Below are 15,547 nucleotides of genomic sequence, written 5' to 3'. Positions count from 1 at the left end.
GTTAAGACACTTACCTGCAAAGCCTAAGGACCCATGTTCTTTTCTCCAGATCCCACATAAACCAGATTCACAAGGTGACACATGCACAAGGTCGCACATGCATACAAGGTGGTGCATGTGTCTGGAGTTAAATTTCAGTGGCTGGAGGTCCTGGCATGCCAATTTTCTCTCTCATAAAAAAGATTCTTTTAAAATATATGCAGTCTGCTATCCTTCCATATGTCAATTAGGTCGCACTGATTAATTCAGCTCTTCCTGTATTATAATTTAGAATTTCAACTTTTGCTATTTTTCTTGTTTCCTTCCTAATGTTCCAGGATTCTTTCATTTGCCATGCCCTTTTTGTTTAAATAAACTCCTTTCAACTATTTTTCAGGAATCATTCTGATAGTGACCAATTCTCTTAAATTTCCATAATCTAGTAATATCTTCATTTGTTTTTCAATCCTGATGTATAGTTTTACTAGATACAGAATTTCGATTGATAGACTTTTTAAAAAATTGATTCAGGATATCACTGTGTAGCCCAGATTGGCTTCCAACTTGTAATGTAGCCCAAGCTGGTCCTAAATTTAGACTCCTTCTGCCTCTGGCTCCCAAGTGCTAGAATTATAAGTATGTACCCTATCCTTCTTGTGTTTGATATTTATATTCTTTGATCACTTGAAAAGTAGCATGCCATTTCCTTCCTTTTATTGATGATACCCTCTGTTGTAATTTTTACCCAAATGATTATTTCTTTCATTTATATAATTCCTATTTAATGCTTTGTTAGTTTCAATTTCCTTCCTGATTTTTTTTTATTTTTTTTATTTTTTTTTAAATTTTTTATTTATTTATTTGAGAGCGACAGACACAGATAGAAAGACAGATAGAGGGAGAGAGAGAGAATGGGCGCGCCAGGGCTTCCAGCCTCTGCAAACGAACTCCAGACGCGTGCACCCCCTTGTGCATCTGGCTAACGTGGGACCTGGGGAACCGAGCCTCGAACCGGGGTCCTTAGGCTTCACAGGCAAGCGCTTAACCGCTAAGCCATCTCTCCAGCCCTCCTTCCTGAATTTATCCTCCATATTTAGGACTTTCATCTCCAAATTCTAATAGTTTCATTCATTTTAGAGATTGTCTTGTCAAAATTTTCTTAATTCATTCATCTTCTAGTTTGAGTAGTCTATATAGCCATTTGGTCCTTTTTTTAAAAGTTGTATTATGAATCCCTTATTTTGGTAGTTTTGTGTTGTTTTGAGATTTCTATTGTAGGATCCTTTATGTTTCTTTGTTGCATTTTTCTCATGTTGTAATTAATATGTCTTGCACACCCTTATTGATTTTTGCTTTGCTTACCTATGCACTTTTCTAAAAGTTACTCCAATAGTATCTAGGTGGAGTCACAGTGGTATTCCACACTTAGTTGTCCAGACTCCTGGTTTTGTTTAGCTTAAAAGACCCTTTTGTATTACACTTGTGACCCCCCCATTATGCTTCAGAGACAGTAAATTTGGACTATTTGTTGGAGAAGGTATAACTTATACTTTTTATAGCAACTGTATCCATTTTTAAGTCATGAAAAAAGTATTGAAGAAAGAAGGAAAGGGGATCTAGTATAAAAATGAAAGAAATATGGGTTGGATGTATAAGGGACAGAAGTGAGATGGCTTTAGAAGAAGGAATGTAAAGTAGAATGTTCCTGTAGACTTTGAAATGTGTGGGACAGTTATGGAGTTACAATTTTGTGAAGTGTAGTTTAAAACAAACTGTGTTAGCAATGTGCAAAATTGTAATTCATAAAAATTTAAAAGTCAAGAAGAAAAATTAGTCTACTAAAATGTTATAGAAAATAGTGAAGAAGGAAACACAAACAGATGCAACAACAGATACAAACTCATTAAAGTGCTGGAGAGATGGCTTATCCATCATGGCACTTGCCAGCAAAGCCAAAGGACCCAGTTTCAATTCCCCAGGATCCACATAAACCAGATGCACAAGGGGGTGCATGCATCTGGAGTTCATTCGCTATGGCTGGAGGCCCTAGTGTGCCCATTCTCTCTCTCCCTCTCTCTAAATAAATAAAAATAAAATATTTTAAAAGTCATTAAAAATATATAGTTACAGCATACACACATACATTTAAACCAACCATCCAGTAAATTAATCAATAACAACCAAGTAAAAGAGAGAGGTAAAAACTAAATACATATCTGTTCTGGTCCATATTGTGTGTTTGTTCTTAAAGCCATACTTGAGTGAAGTTCAGTTGCTGAGTACTGATGCTGAGTTCTAAATGGGGTAGACCCCAGGGGAAGACCCTAAACACAGAGCTTGACTTTCCTCTGAAGCATGAACTGGTGCACTCTGTCTTTGACTTGGGGTCATTTAGCATGATGAGTTGATTGGGATGGGGCATCAGGGTCTGGATCAATGCTGCATGAAGTTGCTCTCTCACTTTAGCCCAGGCATCAGTTGGCATGGGCACTATAGTTCAACCTTCCTGTGTCAGTACTGGATTATAGGCATAAACTAACTCATCAATGTTTATCTCCTATGAGATGGCTCATTTCTATGATATGATCCACCACTAAGACATGGAGACTTCCTTTGGAATAGCACACAAACTCTCATGACCCAAAAAGACAGACACATCCATACTTTGCATCTCCAAACATCTGAGAGTGCTTTATTTCAAATATAATCTCACCTTTCAAAGGCCACAGGGATTATTAAAATCACCAAACTTAGTCTTTTGGTGTTTTAATAAGCACTTTAATGGGTAGGATTTTCTGTCTCAAACATAAAACAGACTCTCAACATTCCCTCCACTACCACTATGTAGGAACTCAAAGGGTTGTCTTGGAAAGGTGTTTCCCATGGCAGCGATCATAGGTACTCGTGCAGCCATAATACATTCACTTACTTCTCTAAAGCAGTCTATGGTTGAGAAGTGTCAAAGGATAATTTGGATACCTAATCTCTCCCCTATCTCCTATTCCCCATTCCTTAGTCCTTAGATTAGCTATGGGTTATCTTCATGGCTTATTGGGCCTCCATTAAATGTACATTGGCCTAAATCCTGAAGATGAGCATATTTGGTATCTACTTTGTAATAATGATTAGTTTCTAGGAATTTTCAGTCCTTTCAGAAATTGAAAGGTGATATAATCTGTTGAAATTTGTGGTGTATAATAGTCTGGGACTTAGTCCCTGCCACCAAGAATCTCAAAGAAAATGAATAGTAAGAGCATATGATTGTATGCAAATAAATAAATGAAGTCTAGCCACAAAATTTTGATTCCATCCTCTGCTTCTCCACAACTCATGCCCCTTTAACAAGAGAGTTAGTTGCTAGTCCATGGCCTCCTGAGAGCCTGAAAGTACATTCTGGGTATATTCTTGGAAGATATCTTCAGGATTCAGCTTCTACTGTTTGAGAGACAGAAGCTTGAAGCTATCATCCAGGATGGACCTCCTATTGCGCCGTAGCTTTCTTTGCCGATGCTGATACCAGACCACACCACCAAGAATCAGAACAACAAGCAGGAGGAGAAGGCCGATGGCAATCAAAACAGCAGTCAGAATCTCAACATCTTTTATAGAGACTTTCATGCCCAGCATCTTCACATTGCCTTCTCCAATGTCTCTTAGTATCACTGCTAAAATAGAGGAAGAGGAAAATTGGTACTCATGGATAAAGTGAACTTTTTCATAATCTGGAAAAGTAAGTCCATCTAAAAATAACCCAAGACCTGTTCCTCAAAACACCAGCTGATATACAAAATATTCAAGCTTGCAAACATCACATAAATATAATGCCACAGCTATAGGACTCCTTGAGTATTGTTGGTGCCACAGGCTGCCTGTGGAAAGATCTAAGAGTCACTGCAGAAGGGCCTTGATGCATTTCCTCAAAGAACTAAAATCCTTGGCTTTAGGGAAAAAGAACTAACATTCAGAGGGCAGAATTAGGAACATTAAGGGAATCTGCACAAAGTAGATTGAGTCTGGCCAGCTTTTCAATGCTCATCTTGACTATTAAATTGTGACCACAGCTTTCCATTGTGCTACCTGGGCTCCCACATTTGTGCATCATGTTAACACTAATCTCACGTAGATCTTATCTAATGAATGTGCTAGTTGCTGTCATATAAACTTCTAATGATCCTAAACTGACCTTCAGTGTATAGCTCAGAAGCTTAAGCCACACATTCTAACCTTCACATTCAGTATCTAAACTACCTTTCTAGTCTTACCTGCTTTCTTTCACCTAAACTTATTTTATTCCCCATTTATTAAAAAAATGATTATTTTACAGCATTCACATTTTGTTCATGCTACTCCTACTCCCTTTGCCCGACTATTTTCTTCCTCCTAACCTTTCTAGTTTCAGGTTAAATGTTACATGTCTACATTTCAGTCGAATAATTGATGGTCCCATGGTCTATGTTCCCAAAATGCCTCTTTGTACTCCTGCATCTTACTATGTGACCTTGAGCTAAGTGAATGAATCCCATTGGCTCTCAGTTCCTTTTTATATAAAGTATAGATGATGACCATACATGACACAGGGGGTTTTTATTATGTTTACGTGAATTAATAATCATAAAATATTTGAAATTACACCTAGTAAATATCAAGTACACAATACATATTAGCTGTTATTAGTTTGCCCTTTCTGTGTACAGCACCCAGTATTGCAATTTTAGTTCCCACTTCTCATTCGATTTTTTTTTCAATTTTTTTTTTTATTTGAGAGCGACAGACACTGAGAGAAAGACAGATAGAGGGAGAGAGAGAGAATGGGCGCGCCAGGGCCTCCAGCCTCTGCAAACGAACTCCAGACGCGTGCGCCCCCTTGTGCATCTGGCTAACGTGGGACCTGGGGAACCGAGCCTCGAACCGGGGTCCTTAGGCTTCACAGGCAAGCGCTTAACCGCTAAGCCATCTCTCCAGCCCTTCTCATTCGATTTTTAAGCAATTATTTCTTATTTGTTTTTGTGCTCTTGAATGAATGAATGCTCTAACAGAACATAGAGAATATGGAATGTAATGAGTTCAAAGAGAGCTTAGCAAACACTTTGGTTTTGAATTTAATACTTAGTTCTCTTGTGACCCTGGACAAATTACTTACCATTTATCAGCTTCTCATTTAGAAAATTATTGTTTTTCAGACTATTAATTTTGATGGTATTTTTTCCTAAAGTGAGAGCTTATCCAAAATATATGCATGAGGGCTGGAGAAATGAATTAGTGGTTAAGAACTTTTATATGAAGCCTAAGGACCCCAGTTCTAGGCTCGAGTCCCCAAGACCCATGTTAGCCAGATGCACAAGGGGTTGCATGTGTCTGGAGTTCATTTGCAGTGGCTGGAGGCCCTGGTGTGCCCATTCTCTCTCTACATATATATATCTGCCTTTCTCTCTGTGTCTGTCACTCTCAAATAAATAAATAAATAAAATATATGCATGTGCACAGAATATATATATATATATATATATACAAACCAACATATAAGATATATACATATCACAAATATATAACTAAATATTATAGATGTAATAATTGACCATACACACACAATAAATGAGCCAGTTGGGTTGGAGGAGGTGTGGTCTAAGCTCCACTTTGCCAACCTCAACTTTACCTTTTCTCTCCAGGACATATCCTAGATCCTAGTTAACACTTCATGAGAAACTTAGAACTTCTCCAATTTCAAACTTGTTTTCATTATAGACAAAATCCCTACAATAAATTAATGTTACCTAGTCCCTCTGTTTTTTTTTTTTTAATGTTTGTTTGCTTTTGATCTGTTGAGACAAGTTTTCACTATGAATTCAGGCTGGTCTGGAACTCATGATTCTTCTCCTTCTACCTCCCAAATGCAGGGATTCTAGGCAAATGCCAGTACACTTGGCTCTAATAGCTCATGTAATTAAAAACTTTATGAATCTTTCTTACTATAGAAAAAATGTGATAAATAATGAAAGTAAGATTTGAATTTAGCTTTGAGGATTCTCGAAGGATAAAAATGGTGAGTTCTAACCAAGGTGTCCAACAACAGAGGAATGAATAAAGAAAATGTGGTATATATACACAATGAGATCTTTTTTACCTAGAAAAAAAGTAAAGTTGTGTTGATTGCAGAAAAATAGATCCAACTGGAGATAATTAAGTGGATTAAGACAGTCTCAGAAAGAAAAATAGAATATGGTTTTTCTCATTTATGGTTCCTAGATCTTATATAGACACACAAAATAATGTTTTTATATATGACATGAAAGTAGAAGTGAAACTGTCTGGGGAAACGTAAGAAGGGGCAGGGATAAGAAAAGGGAGAATAAGAGGAGTTCGGTGGAATACTTTTTAGGTCTGAAAACCTAAAAAAATAAAATTAAAAAAATTGTTTGTTCCAAAGTTGCAACTACTTGATAATCCATGAACAAAGGGAAAGGGGCAAGAATAAAAATAGTTGTTGAGGCCAGGCATGGTGACGCACACCTTTAATTCCAGCACTCAGGAGGCAGAAGTAGGAGGATCTCCATGAGTTCGAGGCCACCCTGAAACTACATAGTGAATTCCAGGTCAGCCTGAGCCAGAGTGAGACCCTACTTAAAAAAAAAACAAAAATAAATAAATGAGTAAAATAGTTGTTGAAGAACATCTTGTGTTTGTTCTAGTCTCACATTGTCACTGGAGGAATCCATGTTTGTACTACAACTCTTTCATGCCTAATTTCTCAGGACTTGGAATTGTCTTCCCCCTTGCATATTAAGTAGGGAGCTAAGAACACAGCTTCTAACTGATAATGAGGTTGTTTTCCCAGCTCCAGAGAGTGAACCAGAGAGGATAAACATATTGAGAGAAACTGAATCTTGTTCCTTGGCTTCTGAAGTCTTAAAGAAATCAAGATGTTAGCATCATGATACCCACCTTTCAAGCATGAAGTATCACATATTCCCAAGGTACGCCCCCCACCCACACACACACATTCCATGTTTGTCTTCCCAGTCTATACATCATTCTACTTACCTTTTCCAAACTCTTTGGTACTGGTGGTGATAGTACTTAAGTGTTCTGGGAGAGAAAAAAAAATAAGAGATTGGGTGTTATTTGTTCCAACCCAGAGGTTCTCAATAGGAGGTTTGCACTGGGTGAGTGAATTTCTGTGTGGAAGAAACCAAAGTAAAATGAAGGTAGAATTAGCTACTTTATGTTTAAAGTCTATACTGGTATGTTAATTTTACTGAGTAGTGACATGAAATAAGGGTAAGAACACAGACATAGAAGGCAAAAGTGCATGCAAAGCCTTTGCTATTATTTACATGTTTCTTGGCATTTCTTATATCTTCATTATTATTGGACAGTATACTATTTCTTTTCAACTATTTCCCACCCTACTTTCAGAAAGCCTATGATTCTTGTCAAATGTACTTTCTTCACATTCAAATGCTTCTCAGAATACCTCTTCCTGTCTTGTTTCAATGAGGTTAAGCTCTTTTCTGAGGCATGTGCTGCATCTACATCCTCACAATACCACTTTACAGTCCTTGTTCCTCCCATTGTAGTGAATAGCTATCTTTTTCTGGGGCTTATGTTATCTGGCTAGTAAAACCAGAAGCACTTATTATTTTTACATAGTGTTTTTCTTCATTCACAGAAATCTTTGGTGATTAGCACAGTCTTTTGCAATTCCTGTCATGGATATTGAACCATCCAATGCTCAAGTACATAGTTTTCAGAACTTTTCACTCTAACAACTTACATGTCCAATCCTACCAACCACTCCCATGATCATATCAGCTTGGTTATCCAGTCCTTTGCCACCTCAGATATCCAAAATATAACAGTAATCTCTCTTTTCAGTGCTCCATCATTCTTTTTTACAAAAGTCCCATTATTTGGGCTGAAAAGATTGGTCAGAAGTTAAGCAACTTTCCTACAAAGCCTAAGGACCCAGGTTCAATTCCCCAGTACCCACATAAAACCAGATGCACAACGTGGTGCATGAATCTGAGATTTGTTTGCAGTGGCTAGAGGCCTTAGTGTGCCCATTCTTTTTCTCTCTCTCTTCCTTTCTCTCAAATAAATAAATAGGACTAGGGAGATGGCTTAGAGGTTAGGGCACCTGCCTGCAAATCCAAAGGACCCAGATTAATTAACCAGGACCCATGTAAGCCAGGTGCAAAAGGTGATGCATGTGTCTGGAGCTCATTTACAGTAGCTGGAGGTCCTAGCATGCCCATTATCTCTCTACCTGCCTTTCTGTCTCTCTCTGTCTCTCTCTCTCTCTCCCAGTCCCAAATAAAAAAAAATTAAAAATAAATTTAAGATATTCTTTTTAAATTCAAAATAAATAAATAAAATATTTTTAAATCTCATTACTCTCCTCTTATTAGAACTTTAATTCCTGAACTATTTGATTTCCCCCAACCTATTGTTGTCCATGTCTTCTCTTTAACATATAAACAGATTAAACTCCATTGGTCTTTCATTAATCTACCAGAAGTGATATAATCATCTACTAAAACAGCAGAAACTTCACTTTCCCTGTATTTTGTCTAATGTGCTAAATACTGCAAGTGAAAAACAGAATCATAATGATGAGAATTCTTTGTGTCCAATTTGTGTCCCTCAATGCTACATGGTAATAATTACTTTATTTTCCATCCCAGAAAGTATCTATTCCAAAACTTTGTCAAAATTCTTCAAACACTTCCCTCTCAGTAGATGATTCTATATGTCTCATTACATAATATACAAACTCCATCTTTCTGTCAAGACACTCCTCTAACCCAACCCCTGATCCTTATTTTTTCCATCTTCTCTCTCTTTACAATAAACATCCTCTATACTTAGTATAATCTTTTATCTTAGGTCTGGCTTTCACAACTTTCAACTTCATCAGAAACTTTGTTACTAGAATTAGTTCTTTTTCTCTATCTTTCTTTTTTATTAACAACTTCCATGATTGTAAACAATATCCAATGGTAATTCCCTCCTTCCCCCAACTTTCCCCTTTGAAACTCCACTCTCCATCATATCCCCTCCCCCTCTCAATCAGTCTTTCTTTTATTTTGATGTTATAATCTTATTAGAAAGAGAGAGAATGGGCACACCAGGGCCTCTAGCCATTGCAAGCAAACTCCAGGCACATGTGCCACCAGGTACATATGGATTACATGTGTTCTGGGGAGTCAAACCTGGGTCCTTAGGCTTTGCAGACAAGTGTCTTAGTGACTAAGTCATGTCTCCAGCCCCCTTTTTCCCTATCTTTGTTCTATTCTTCATTCTGATTGCCTTGTTAGACCTTCAGAGACAAAAAGTGCAATTAAAACATAGTGAGGAATAAACAAATAAAAAGGTTAAGGATTATAGTTGGGTGATTGTCATAGAATTATATGAGATCTACTTCATCATAAAACTGCTCTGAATACACAGACAGAGAGAGTACACAAAAAGATTCAGGCTGCTATGCCAACTCATGTGAGCTCAACTGGTGTCAAAGTAATAAGGAGAGATATAGATTTGAATGCAAGAAGGAACAATGAGAATGTTGCATGAAGAAATCCTTAAAGAAGGACCATGCTCTGTGTTAAAACCTGGCTCTTCTGGAACACAAAGAGACGGGCAAGAAGTCTCTTGGTATTTCCTGGTTCCTATAGAATAGATAAAGTGCTAGAAAGTGGTCCATCTTTGTGCATTATATCTTACCTTCTTGAGACAAGACAGTAAAAAGAGTCTCCATGCCAGCATGGACATGATCAGTCACATGGCAGTGCATCAGCCATGTCCCAGGATTGCTAGCCACCATTTCCACAACCTCAAATGTCCCCGGGAACAGATCTACCACATCTGCTCGGTACCTCTGTCCATTCTGCAAGTGATTAAGGGCGTGGAAGAAAAAGTAAAAAGTATAACACCTGCTTTACAGCTTATAGGAATAAAAAGTATGATGTCCACATTAGTGATATAGGACTATGAACTTACTAGACCAGAGAAACAATAAATGTCTGCTTTATTCATCTCTCCTACATTCCACCCATACATGCCAAGTCAAAAGAGTACTTTCAGCCTTTGTCATAAAGTAAGAGACATTCTAATTTGATTAGAAGACTCAAAAAAATACCTCAATACTTTTAGTAGTAAGCTGAAATTTGGAGAATTTGGCTTAAGAAGACCTGATACCTAGGAACTATGTTTCACATCTTTCCTATAAAAGTGAATTTAACTTTCTTCTTGCCATGAACCTTTATCATCACTTCTATACCAGTGCATAAACTCTGTCCATTTCCTCTAGTCAAATATTCTTCAAAAGCTTCATGTTGTTCAAGGCAGTTTCTGAATTGAAAATGGAATTCCTTCCTCTTAAGATCATTGCTATTTGAGTCTGAAGTTCTTGTCTGAGATTCAAGTACATTGATTTCTTCCCTGCCCCATACATGAGCCATTGTCTTTCATATCAGAAGAAAAACCTAAGGTCTTGAATGAAGTGACTACCCCTGGGTTACACAACTGGATTAGAATTTCCAGGTCAATGTGCCATATACTAGATTTTTGTATTCTTTTAATTTATCATATTACTTATTTCTTGTTAGTCTCCTCTTTCTAAACAGCTCTCTAAACACTGCTATCATCATTTCTGATGGTCAACCCTCTTTTTGGCTCACCTGATAGAGAAAGCTCTCAGCATGGAAGTGGACAGTGTGTATGTCAATATCTTGGCCCATGGCCAGCATGTACCAGGCTACTCGCTCTCCTTGGTACATAGTAAGACCCCTGAGGTTAGCATAGAGCTTCCCATTGATGGCTGTAAAAGAAGAAGAGGTCTCATATATTTCTTTCTGACTCCCCTTTGCTATTTCTCTAGGTCTAGTCCCTATGATCTCTGATAACAATAAGTTTAAAATTTGATTCATCTCCATTCCATCTATCTCTCTTCAATTTTTCTCCACAGTGATGTTCTCAAAATGATCTCATTAAATATCCCCACTATGATGCCATTCTAATGCTTGAAATGTCTTAATGGTTCTCCTCCAAAGAATATGTCCATGCAATAAGGTCCTTCACAATGTAGCCCCTCATCATCTTCCCAGGTTTACTTCTGACTACCCAACATATTGATTCCAATTAGTATGACTATTTTCACCATGATATATACATGGTCTATGCATAGGCTTTGGGTCATTAGGTCTCTGAGTTTCTCTCTCAGAAATATTGCTTTTTTGTCCATATTTTCTAAACTTAGTCACAACTTCACTTCTCTCAAGAAAATGTTCCTGATCTCCTAAACTCCTTTCTATATCCCTCAATTCTTATATCATCTTCCACCCTGAGCTTATCCAGTACTATGAGTATAACACATTAGAACTCAGCTTAACCTCTTCCACATCATTTCTCTCTATGGTCACAGAAAGTGATACAAGTTGTTTCACTATTTCATTGTAATTCTCTGTCTCTCAAGAGGCAGAGCTATTGATTTCCATTTATGTCAAAGACAATGTAGAAACTTTATGTATTGCAAAGGAAGTTGTCAACAACCACATTTAAACACAGAACCAATTTCAGTATTCCAATTAGCCTTCTCATTAATAAAATTCACATTTGTGGGCTGGATAGATGGCTTAATGGTTAAGGTGCTTACCTGTGAAGCCTAAGGACCCAGGTTTGATCCCCCCAGATCCTATGTAAGCCAGATGCACATGGTAGCACATGCATCTAGAGTTCATTTGCAGTGGCTAGAGGCCCTGGCATGCCCATTCCCCCACCCTCATAAATAAATAAGTAAAAAACAAAATATTTAAAAAGAAAAAATGTTATAAAGTTCACATTGATCTTAATTATTTCTTTTTCTTAGTTCTGAGAACTGGAAGTGGAAGTAAACATAGATTATTATTTTATTTCCCCTTTGGACTCCAAAATTATTTATCTTTATATCTATAGCACTAGTCGTTGGAGTGATAACTGCATCTAGGATGCAGAGACATAAACAGATGAAAGTAGGCATTCAGCAACCTCCTAAAATAGCAGAACCTAACTGTGCCCTCATTTCTTTTTTGTTCTGGCCCATTTCTTTCTCTGGTTTGTCAGGAACTAAAACGTTCACTTTGGAAAAATTGTGAATCATCTATTATAATGTTAATCACTCATCTTTCCTTCAAGGGAAAAATAGGTGAAATCTGTGGAACAATATCATGTTACTTTTGAGTTCCATTAGAGTCATTATCAAAGCTGTACCTCACTCTCAGATCAAAGAAACCATGGGCCAGAAGGGGTGATGAAAAATCACTTCACACATTCCACTGCATTTAACCCCCCCCCCACTGCTCTTACTTAAAACTCTTCTATGCGTGAAGCTACCCAGAGCTCTAGAGCAAAGGAAAGCATTTATGCACAATTACCTTTCAAATCCATTCAAGATTCAAAACGCTCTCCTTTGTATGTTACATAAGCCCAGTATGCTACTTTCTGAGATTCTATTCTACAAGCACTCCATAAGTAAATTGAAATTTTCTTTTAAAAACAGGCAAAAAGACAAGTAGTTCCTTATTGTCTATGCTGGCAAAGCAGATCCTGAATTTAGAATGGTGATGAAATAATATAATATTGAGAGAAAAAAAAATCAGACTTTTGAGACAGATGGGCCCTGAGTTGGTGGCTAATGGTGTATCTAAAGGGTCATATATGCCCATCTTGTCTTATGTCAAAATTTGTCTGGGTTACCATGGGAACTTTACAGTTAGCTTCTTGCTTTCAGATCACTTGATATAATCTGTATACATATCTGCTGTGTGTGTGTGTGTGTGTGTGTGTGTGTGTGTGTGTGTGTGTGTGATGTATTCTATTTTATCCTCATTCTAATATCCAACTTTCCTAACTTTTCTGGAATTATAGTACCATATGTAGAGATGGGCCATCAGATCTTCTCATACAACCCATGGGGACTACTTTGAAATGGGAGTAGCTTCTTTTCTACAGACCGTGCATTTTATTGCTCTCCAAGAAAGTCTCATCCTGTAGATTAATATGGTCTTGTTCTTTGGACCCATAGGTTGCCACATTCTCTTCCAGATACCATGACTGGTTTTCATCAAATATCAAAAATAACAAGGCAAACTCCCGGTCCATATCACTCCGGCCTCCATGGGGCTCCAGTACACCCTTTCGGCAAATGGCTAAGGGCCCAACCAGGCCACTATACATGTCCTGAGGAAAGGGAAAGAGAGAAAGATATGAGATTAGTCCTGGACGACAGTTCTCTTAAAAGGGATTTGACTTACAGAGGAGCAAATTTTATGCCTGTTAGGGCTTCATCACAATGTCTTCTGTTCAGAAACGTACTATGTTATTTGAATTCATTATAATAACCACTTGGGACATAGGCAAGATGTGCTATCAGACTTTGCTTTAGATAATTTGAACTATTCCTTGATTTTCAAATCCACCAACCTAGTGTGCCTTTTTATGCAGTTTCTTATGCTTGCAAAACTTGCCTTCCAAAATATTCCTTATTTGTTGCAATACAATTATGCAGATTTCAAAGCCCAGATACATGTACTTCCCATTGTAATACCTTCTCTACTTACTCTGGCTCAAGTGGACTGTACACTTGAAAGTGGGAAGAATATCTTACAGTTTTATTAAGCAAAGCAACAAATAACGTACTCAAAATACAGTATACAAAATAAATGATTGGTGATGGTTTTCTATGATTAGGTGGTGAGATACACAAATCCATTTTCCAGACTAGGAAATAGAAACAAAATGACTTTCCTATAGTCACTTCAAAGGTAAGCTAGAACCAAATTCCATACTAGAGTCCCCATCTCCTGACAACAATCTACATTTTTTAAAATGAAAACATATTGCCTCAGAGGATCAAAGAAGAAGAGATAAGGAATAAAAAAAAAATCTAAGCCGGGCGTGGTGGCGCACGCCTTTAATCCCAGCACTCGGGAGGCAGAGGTAGGAGGATCGCCGAGAGTTCGAGGCCACCCTGAGACTACATAGTGAATTCCAGGTCAGCCTGAGCCAGAGTGAGACCCTAACTCGAAAAACCAAAAAAAAAAAAAAAAAAAAAAAAAAATCTACTGTTACTAACTACCTTTACTCTTCTTCCTATTAAAATAAACCCAGAATTTCAGGAACTTTCCCAATCCTAGGTTTTAGTATCTCAGACATGAATTTACTACTATATCTACTGTTGTTATTTTCCCAGGTAGTTTGCCCATTTCTGAGATCCACTCTCTCAACATCCAATCTTCTCTTTACCTTGATAGGATCCACTGAAGAATAATATACCCAAGAAACACAAGCAGAGTCATTAGGCCCAGGGCCTGATCTCTCTGGGATGTTCCACTGGTAAGTAAGCACTTCACCTAGAAGGACAATAAGGGAACACCAGTTGGAAAATATGAATTTCTCTCAATTTCTGTCTCCCAAAATAGCTATGGTAGGTGAGTTTCAGCACTTTTAAGGTCTTTCTCCATCATCTGTACACCAGGCTTCTCTTTATTTTTCTTACTTTGCTTTTCTCCTCCCGGGACATACTCAACACCTCTCTTCTACTCTCCCCTCCTTAAAACACTAGGTCTAGTTATGTGATGATATAAGCTTGATTCTCTTTTCAGTATTTGAAATATCACTTTTTGGCTCTATGTTGGTCTTCTTTCTTTTTCCTGCCGTTGCCTCCTATATGTTACTGTTTCCCTGAGGCCCTGTGCCTATTTCTCTTCTTTCTTGCCATATTCTATCTATAGAAGCTTCCAGTTATCTTTCTAACACATATTATGACCTATTTCTTGAGAAATATTAAATATTTATAGCCAGACCTCCCTTGTTAATGTGCTTCAATTTCAAATTTTCAATTAGACACTAGATATCACTTTAAGATTGTCTTAATATCAATGAAAATTTGCAATTTTTGGTTCAGGTTATCACTTCATGGTAGACATGTTCAAGTCCCAAAGTTCAATCTCCAACACCAAGCAAAAAATGTAAATATTGATAAGGATTTAACTCCTTCCTATGAAAAACTAATTCTTTTTCTCAAATTATCCCTTCAATATTTAAAAATAACATAATCATTCTCTTAGCTACCAAAACTCAAAACTTGTCTTCTTTGCCACTTTACTATTCATCCATTCAACTTTCAACCAAAGAGCAAATCTTATTGATTCTATTTTATATCTCATTATCATCTTCTTCTACTTTCAATTCATATTAGTCCTATCCAACTTAGTCCAACCCATTAGATCATTGCTGTTTTATTTTCAATTATAAGCCATCCTAAGAAGTCTCTTTCCCCAAACTTGCCTTCTTCAACCCTGCTACCTATGATATCATATTAATCTTGTGACATCTTTGTTGATATATTGTTTCCATTCCATACAATTTACCCACTGCTAAGTACTCTAATTTCATAATTACATGTTTATATACATGATACATGTATAGAATTAAAATATTGTGACTCATAAATATGTACAACTAAAATAAACAATAAATAAACATACATCCATACAATTCTCTAAATACTACCATAATCCATTTTAAAGCAATT

General features: G+C 37.1%; 1 protein-coding gene across 6 annotated transcripts in view; it reads right to left on the bottom strand.

Moving 5' to 3' along the window:
* Nucleotides 1-2,640: 2,640 nt before the first annotated feature.
* Nucleotides 2,641-15,547, bottom strand: part of Heph (hephaestin) — a 72,843-nt gene continuing 59,936 nt past the window's right edge. For 5 of the 6 annotated variants that reach the window (XM_045140596.1, XM_045140602.1, XM_045140598.1 and 2 more), the window contains 6 exons: nucleotides 14,257-14,363; nucleotides 12,966-13,191; nucleotides 10,656-10,795; nucleotides 9,700-9,862; nucleotides 7,018-7,062; nucleotides 2,641-3,644 (listed from right to left, as the gene is read on the bottom strand). In XM_045140596.1, coding sequence (XP_044996531.1) covers nucleotides 3,412-3,644; nucleotides 7,018-7,062; nucleotides 9,700-9,862; nucleotides 10,656-10,795; nucleotides 12,966-13,191; nucleotides 14,257-14,363 — 914 coding nt within the window. In that variant the 3' untranslated portion in view covers nucleotides 2,641-3,411. Of the gene's footprint in view, nucleotides 3,645-7,017; nucleotides 7,152-9,699; nucleotides 9,863-10,655; nucleotides 10,796-12,965; nucleotides 13,192-14,256; nucleotides 14,364-15,547 lie in introns of those variants that run through there. The other variant, XM_045140601.1, reaches the window with a different exon arrangement.

The sequence above is a fragment of the Jaculus jaculus genome, chromosome X, assembly GCF_020740685.1.
Source record: "Jaculus jaculus isolate mJacJac1 chromosome X, mJacJac1.mat.Y.cur, whole genome shotgun sequence".
NCBI lineage: Eukaryota > Metazoa > Chordata > Mammalia > Rodentia > Dipodidae > Jaculus > Jaculus jaculus.
The sequence above is the reverse complement of the archived record's forward strand: the minus strand, read 5'-3'. Positions and strand labels throughout refer to the sequence as shown.